Source organism: Haliotis asinina, chromosome 3 (genome assembly GCF_037392515.1).
Source record: "Haliotis asinina isolate JCU_RB_2024 chromosome 3, JCU_Hal_asi_v2, whole genome shotgun sequence".
Taxonomy (NCBI): Eukaryota; Metazoa; Mollusca; class Gastropoda; order Lepetellida; family Haliotidae; genus Haliotis; species Haliotis asinina.
Genome location: NC_090282.1, coordinates 77119075 through 77127832, shown reverse-complemented (window position 1 = coordinate 77127832; position 8758 = coordinate 77119075). Strand labels below are relative to the sequence as shown.

The 8758-nt window shown below is 39.3% G+C and overlaps 1 protein-coding gene across 1 annotated transcript; it reads right to left on the bottom strand.

Annotated features, from left to right (window-relative positions):
* Positions 1 to 4668: 4668 nt before the first annotated feature.
* On the bottom strand, positions 4669 to 7914 carry LOC137278492 (uncharacterized protein PF3D7_1120000-like). The gene is made up of 3 exons (XM_067810847.1): positions 7806 to 7914; positions 6448 to 7131; positions 4669 to 4808 (listed from the first exon to the last, which is right to left on the bottom strand). The coding sequence occupies exons 1-2, from the start codon at positions 7905 to 7907 to the stop codon at positions 6469 to 6471; spliced, it is 765 nt and encodes a 254-aa protein (XP_067666948.1). The 5' UTR covers positions 7908 to 7914; the 3' UTR covers positions 4669 to 4808; positions 6448 to 6468.
* Positions 7915 to 8758: the final 844 nt, after the last annotated feature.

Here is an 8758-nt window from a genome sequence, read left to right as displayed (position 1 = left end):
CTGAATTATTGCTACAGGCGATGTGAAACTTAACTTATTCAGTCGCCCACGAGGTGTACCATCAGGATTTCATTTTACGGTTTCCAAATACAAGATTTTCTTTTCAGTGTGAAAGATATCCACGGAGACATCGGTATGATAGTTGTTCCGATATAAAGAAAGTTCGGTTTGAATATTAAACTTCGTTATGACAACTGCCCTTTTCTAATTCAAGGCTGTGTCTACTTAAAGGAACAAATTCAGCGTCACTTCTAAATAGTGTTAATCATTGAACTCTGCTGAAATGTTCACCTTGTACTTACAAGGTGAACATCTCTACCTTTTAGATATATATACATGTTGGACGATTTCTCAAATCATCTTCAAAATATTGTACTGACAGTTTTGTTGCAACTGTTTGGTCCTTTGGATAGCGACAGTTTGGACAGGGTTTTTTGAAAGCACAAGTCACAGTACCTTAGATTACATTTTGATGAGACCATCATGTGATAAATACTAGTATGTTGTTTAGTTTGAATACTGACATTGAGACCGTTTTGGCCTCTGTGTTTAATCATAAAGAAATACTTATCCAACATTATGATTTTGCACATTTATGAACGATATTCACTGAAATGTAGGGGCGCTAGGGTAGCCTAGTGATTAAAGCGTTTGCTCATCACGCCGAAGACCGGGTTCGATTCCCAACATGGCTCCTACGTCGTGATACTTCATGAATACTGCTAAAATTAGCGTAAAACCACTCGCACGCTCATCCAACCTAGTGCAGTTGTGCCATGGGCGACATTGTTCCACATCCTCTGTTAAGGAATTATAACATCGAATTTTCATCAGAATTATATTCATTTAGAGATGGATGACTGTGGTATTCTGGTTTGCCATCGCTTTCTGATATCAGGGTATGGACCTTGGAACTCCTTCATAACGAATGCTAATTTCTTAAAGTAATCTGGATATTTATTGCCAGACAGTGAATGCTCTTTGCTGCACTATTTCACCTGGAAGGTGATGCCTTGCTAATCCTTGTGAAAAATCTCATCAAAATCAACATTTTCAGGTGAAATCGTGTTTTTACTTGCGCATTTGTGTAAAATCATGTTATCAACACTTTTGTTACATATTTTGACGATTGTTTGAACACAATAGGTATTTAATAGATTTTTAAAGATTTTTTTAAATGGCATATGCGTTCCTTTTTTGGATAGTATATTTCACAAAACTTTGATACTGAAAGAGACACGTATACATATGATGTGTGAAATCACTGGGCTATTTACGATATTAAACCAATATCCATACCAGTTCTCATTAACCGCGATGAAGCGGAACCTTATGTTCAGTTTAAGTGTTTCGTGAAAGATATCAATACGTCTGTCACGATAATTTAAGTTACTTTATCATTTCTGTAATCTACGCGAAACACGGCGTTAAATAACCAGCCTCAAATTCACCACGGGATCAATTAGAAGGTTCAAAATAACAGCATCATGTGAGTTCACTCGTCTATTCAAATTGGTGCCACAGCCCGCCATTTCATTTTTCTTTTATTAAAAATTAACTTTTCGACTTGATGGGGCAAAGTTTGGAATCCACTAATTAAAAGCTGTGAAATTACTGGCGCTCGTGTTGCAGTGTGTCACCAATGTGATTTTATGTCGCTGTATTTGGTCAGGGTTTCAGAGCATAAAATATATTTAATGTTTTCCTGGACATTTCACGTTTCCTTAGTGCCATTTGCAAACTAATCTAGCTGCTGTCATTCAGGAACCGTTAGCTCCAGTCTCCACACACATTTAATTGCTTCACACTGTTAGGACTTCACATTCTACTCAACGCCGTTAGCTCCAGTCTCCTCACACCATTAACTCTAGCCTCCTCACACCGTTACCTTCACGTAAACTTCCTCATACCATCAGCTCCAGTCTCCTCACACCGTCACCTCCGGTTGCCCCACACCGTTCGCTCTTCACATCGTTAACCCGAGTCTCCTCACACAGTCAGCCCCAATCTTCTCACCATCATTAGCTCCTCACACCGTCAGCTCCAATCTCCTCAACACTGTGAACTCCCCCACATCGTTAACCTCAGTGGTATGAGGAAATTTTGATGATGTACTGTTCTAGCCATATATCATCGAAACCAGTAGAATAATAGTATACGTTGAACATCTGTAACCAAATTATGTTTTCCACTTGTATCATACAAAATCCCCTGGTAATTTGCATTTCGGGTAATCTATGAGATGGCATTTAAGATCTTCAGCGAACATTTTACCACTTTCAGTTTTGATTCAACACATGATGGAAATCTAGCACATTCACCGTAAACCATTATGTTTGGAGTCCCCAAACCTCAGAACCATATAGAAGTATGGGACTAATCTTAACGGAAAACATTTGTGTGACAAGCCACCTAAAATATAAATATCTCTAATAATACCAATAAGTATTTTCTTTGCTTTCATTGATATATTTCTGACATGTAAGGACCACGATAACTTGTTTATAAAATAAGCTCCGAGGTATTTATAAGACACAGTTGTTTCTATTATTTCAACATCATAATACCATTTCTCTTTTGTTGCAAGTTTACTTCCATTCTTAACCACAATTATTTTTAATTTTTCTCTCTATCTTATGTTAATTTCCATATATTACAGTATTTTCTAATTCATTTATTTCTGCTACTAATCCACAGATAGTTTTAGAGAAAGGTACTTTATCATCAGTAAATTATCGAATGAATAGCTGTACTATATCTGAATACCACTGGAACAGTTTTCGTTGATCTGCATTGGTCAAGATACAACCTTGTCTTACTCCTTTTGGCTCTTCGAATAGGATATTTCATTAGTCGTTTTCACACGGTTTTACGTTATCGTAAATACTTCTTAACATTGACAGTTTATTGCTAAAGGAATGATTACCTGGAAGAGTGGAAAGCCTGTGCAAGATCTACAAAGAGAACATAAAATTTGGTACCTTTCTTATTTAGTTATTTCTGTATGAGTGAATGTAAAATAAATATGTTGTCAGTAGTAGTATATCCTTTTCTAAAACAAGCTCGGTTATCTTATCAAAGGTTTCAGTCAAGAATACTAAATGTTTATTTATGACTGCAGTGAATATTTTACTAAAGACACTTAAAAGAGTAATGCCTCTATAATTTTCAGTTTGATTTTTATCACCATGTTTGTGAATAGATACAATAGGTGCCAGTCGACCACGAATGTGGAAAGAAACCATTCTGAAGAATGACATGAAATAATAATTCAGGATATGGGAATATAATATCAGATCAGTGTAAGAAAAAAATTCGGAGATAGTATCATCTATTCCTGGTGATTTGTTCAGCTTCAACTGTCTAATACTATTTGAGATTTCTTCTCGAGTCACTGGAGCGTCAAGTAGGTCATTTGAGTAATGTATATCAAATCTTTGATAATTATTTTTATCGCACTGGCTGGCTATGTAGTTGTTCATAATTTTTATATATAGAAAACAAGTCTTTGAAATAAGAATGATCTCTGTATCATTTGTTTGCATGGCTTTCACATTCAATTTTTTTTTCAAAGGCGACCCAAACTGTTTAGAATTGTTAAAACTGTATTCTTCTTCTTGCTGCTTCAATTTCAAATACTAGTATTCACTTCGTTTTGGTCTAAAGAGCTTAAGTTTATAATTATCCCCCCCCCCCCCCCCCCCCCCCCCAAATCAATACGACTGTTTCTCCGGTTTTGTATAAAACATGTGAAGCGCACGTAACTTCATATTAAGAGGAATGTTGGGAACTGAGCATAGGTCTAAGAAACCCTTGCCATACGCATTTACAGTGTGGTCAGTTGAAAGTCTTTTGATGCTGAGAAAATCTAATAAGAAAACCCACATTGAGCGGTCTTGTCCTTCTGTGTTTTTGATGATATGCTCACTGAAATTAGCCTCTATGCCTCAACGAACACTGAAATCCCCTCTGCACAAAATACGTACAATGATTTCTGTTTGGTCTTTTCTCACCATGACATATTCAATCCGAAAGTCTCCCACTTGATGACATGTTTTCTGCAGTTTTATTGCATATATTTCATAGCATGGGAATGCCATATCATCGGTCCATGTTTAACATAAAGTAATAATGTCAAATTTGTTAATATAACTAACAAAATCATTGTCACTTAACTTTCCGTAAATACCTGCAATATCCCCCCCCCTACCCCCCCCCCAAAAAAAAAAAAAGAAAAAAAAAAAAGAAAAAAAAAGAAAATGTCAACTGATTCATTTCCTAAAAGTGTCAGTGTCTCTGTGCTGAGGCGTAAACTCACCGAGACGTTGGTCTACTCACTCCGTTAACCCGTCTCCACATACGGTCGGTTGTAGTCTCCTCTCATCGTTTACCCCAACCTCCTCACACTGTTAACCACAGACTCCTGACACTGTGAACCCCAGTCTCCTCACACCGTTAACGCCAGCCCCCTCACTCCGTTAACCCACTCCTCACACTGTTAACCCCAGTCCCCTCACACCGTTAACCCCATTCAGCCCCGGGTACAAGAAACTTTCATAGAATTTTTAGAAGCATTAGCTGTCTTGATAGATACATGTGATAGTGAGTCCTTTTTATGCAGTGTGGTCCAGAATATCATATCAAATCAAAATCAAAACTAAAAATAACTTTTCAGCTAAAATTGATTTATTTTTCATATGGCCATTTCCTCTGTCAGCAGAGATAATGGGTACATGGTATATGCATCGAGATATACGTGATGGTTGTTACGCACAGCTGCCGCTGATGCACGTCCAGAGCATCTCTTGCTGAAATACAGGATGAAAGCATCATTAGTATAGATTGTTCTAGCCCTAAATCGAATACATACGCTTTTTTCCATATATTGGAAAGCGGGAGTTGTCGTTCATGTTACTGGTTAGAAAGTATTGTACCCATATGGGGAATCGAACCCTGTCTTGAGCGTGTTAAGTGAACGTTTTAACCATTTGGCTACATAACTGCTCCTCGGAGCGAGAGGCCCACAGTAAATATTTACAAGGAATAGAACAGCACAACACAGAGACAGAGAGAGAGGGAGAGGGAGAGGGAGAGATGGAGAGAGAGAGAGAGAGAGAGACAGTCAGACAGACAGAGAGACAGAGGGAGAGAGAGTATATACTACACTTTTCTATTCCTTGTTCAAGAAACAGAATAAGAAGGAGCGGCAGTATCAGCACGCGGATGAAGTCGGTGTTCCTGCCGTCGATTCCCATTTAAACCCACTAAAAACCCATTTTATGTATCGATCATCCTCAATATCTCCAGGGTATACGTTCCGGTGAGTCTCCACTTTTCCCTGGACACATCTTCCGGATAATTGTATTACCTCCCTTTGCTGACTCCGCATTCTCACCGTAGCCAATCAGCTAGGCCGAGCTTGTCAATTTCAACAAAGGTAGCGGTCGCAAAGGTAGGTTTGTTGGCAGTGCGACTCAGATTTTGAGGAAATCATACAGACAAATTAATAGGTGTGACACTTTAAACATTATATGCAAGGACTTCTACCTCTTTCAGAGAACTTCTGCATGGATTGTTTTGCCAAGAATAATCGGTTAGATAATTTAAAAAACGAAAGTGAATTGTGATTGGTTCGCTCAACTTCCCAGCGTAGATACCTGATTGGATAAAAACAGGCAAGGGAGGTAATACATTTATTTGGCAGATGCGTAGATGCGTCCAGGGTATAGTGGAGACGTATCGGAACGTATACCCTGGAGATACCGAGGATGTGTATAGATAGACTAGTGCTGAAAGTGACACACGCACACGCACTGAATGTAGATACACAAGACCCACATCTGACTCGCTCGGTGCGTTTTCTGTTAAACAACGTTCACCGAACACTCCACTGGGTATATACTCTTCAAAAAAGAAACTTAACGCTTTGGAAAATGAAAATATTTGACACAAACCAATCCATGCTGATTGTTTGAAAAAAGAAACGTTAAACAAAAATGTAAAGTTACACTCACGTCTGAGGTGAATCGCTAAAACGCAACCTACATGAAATTCACGCACATCATGAAATTGTGTATCACCATGAGCTGAAGTCAATGACTGGAGGTTTTAAACAACCATATCAATGGTTCTCCATATGCATTGCTGTAAGCCAATATAAACGACAAAAGAATTAATTGTATGGCACAATGACACATCGCTATCGGCCGTTTACAAGGACTGGCATCCTAGCATGAGGGGGCATGACACTGCAGCGTGTCCAGACAGACCATCTCAAACCTATGGACCTTATACGACAATATTGGCAATGAAACACCCAGGTCAGGTCGACCTAGATTACCACCATCTCCCAGGCTCGCAACATTCGCAACATCAGTAAGTATACTCTAAAAACAACCTGTCAAGTTTCTTGTTTTTTCAGGGTACATTATAACACGAAGTACTCACTTTGCCTGATCTCGACCGCTTCTACTTTTCTTTTTCCGCTTCCGCTTCCGGGTTTTTTATTTCTTCCTCTGTCTTTTCTTCAGCCGCAACTTCTTCCTTGACTTCTTCTTTTACCTTGTTATCCCGGACCTCCTCTTCTTTGACGTATTCTTCTACTTTGTTCTCAACCACCTCCTCCTCTTTGAGTTCTTCTTCTAGTTTGTTCTTTAGTGCCAGCTCTTCTTTCAGTTCTTCTTCCACTTTATTCTCTAGCAACACCCCTTTTTTTACCTCTTCCTCTACGTGTTTCTCTACCATCATCTCTACATTGATTCCTTCTCCTACCTTCTCCTCCAGTACCACTTCCTCTCTGATTTCTGCTACTACCTTGTCCTCTACCGCCATCTCCTCTTTGACAACTTCTCTCATCCTTGCTTCTTCCACCTTCGCCTCATCAATTACGGCTTTCAGCTTGTCTTCTTCCGCCTTTAATTCCGTTACCTCTTCTTTCGCTACGTTTATCTCTTCCTTCAATACACTTGCTTCCTCTTTTACCGCCTCAACCTCTTCCCCCAGCTCCTTTTCTACCCGGCTTTCTTCTTTCAAAAGTACATCCTTTCCTTCTGTTACGCTTTCCACGCCCTTATCAACGTTCTCTTTCACTACACCCACTTTGTCATTGACTATGTTCTCTGCATTAGCGACCTGGAACATGAGAGACATTTATATGTGACTTCTACAACACGAAACAAACAGTGCTTTGGAGCTCTGTCTGCAGCCTTGATTCAAAAGCGTTCAGTGCAAGACAAGCAGCAACCTTTTAGTGTTAACATGTGTAACCTGGGATTAAAAGGAACTTGTTAATCACTGTGATCTAAAGATCCATAGATTTTCCTCTATACAGTAGTCTAACCTGTACCCGCCATATCCAAATTAAAACCTAAATTTTCGGATTTACTACCCGTAGCTTCTATATCAGAAGGTCCAGATCTACCTAGCCTCGCCCATTTCCGTGGAAGGAAGTCCCTCACAGTCTCCAGATCTACTTAGCTTTACATCGTATCACAGATAGTCCGTCACAAGATCTACTTAGCCTTCCTTCACATTACAGTCCTTTACGACCTCATCCAAAATCTTCCATCTCCAAAAATCACTCACAACCACCAGATCGACACAGCCTTCTCAGCCATCTTAGAAAGTTCCACCCAATTTCTAGATCAACACCCCCTTCTTTTCTCCAGGAGGTCCTTCGCAAACTCCTGACCCCCTTATAATTCTGTTCCATTTCTTATCCTTCTCATCTGCGCTTGTCATACTACACACAGATTAGAAGAACAAGAACATGTCCGTCCAAACGAGATATCAAGAAAAATACATACCGAACCCAGCAGTGAATTCATGGTGCCGGTAATGTGTGATTCAACGTTCCAGCTGTAGTGTGAAGTGCGTGCAGTGAGTGGCTGAATATCCTTATATACCATCGTGACTGACACGCCCAAGCTACCAGAGTAGAAGGGATACAATTCTTATCACGTTCTGTGATGCTGAATGCCCTTTTAAGGATAAAGAGTCAGGCTAAAATGGATGAGTAAGCTTCTTCACATGAGTAGTGGCGAATTTGCGTTGTTATTTCTAAATGTCCACTCAAACCTATGACCTTATTTTGTTTTTCAGTTCACTATGGATTGCGTGTCTGAAATGTCAGGTTTTTGGACACAAGAAACATATTATTAAGTTGCGAGTGCCCGGTAAATACGCTTAAATGGTTTCCACATCAGCTGGTATTTAAAAGAATCAACAAACAAGAGTCAACACTGAACTTCTTCAAACTGTTACTTACCCTGTTACAGATCGAGATCGAGTAGAAATGTCTGTGTAAATTGTAAACTTACATCTTCCATGTCCATCGGTTTGCTTGTCTGGAAATAAGTGTTTTGAGTTATTCGTGTTTTGCAGGAATGTTTTCAGTTTTGAAATCAAAACACAAACACCGTTAGTGTTTTTAGGCAAGATTCAATGGACCAGACATAAACGATAAACTGAAGGTCATAATATGCAGAGCAAGATAGGACTTGACCACTCCCAGCAGGTCAAGGCAGCATTGGCTGATGAAACTACTTCGCGAAATGTGTGTCTCTTGGACACAGTGGACCACCTTCAGAAAATATGAAATATTAGCGTAGTCATAGGATGAAATATACATATATCCATTAACCCCCATAATGTCCCTGACTGTGGTATATATATATATTGCATCAGCTACTGAATTTATAATCATATACATGTATCCTGTGTGCGTGTCACTGCATGGGAATTACCACTGTTCTTTCCC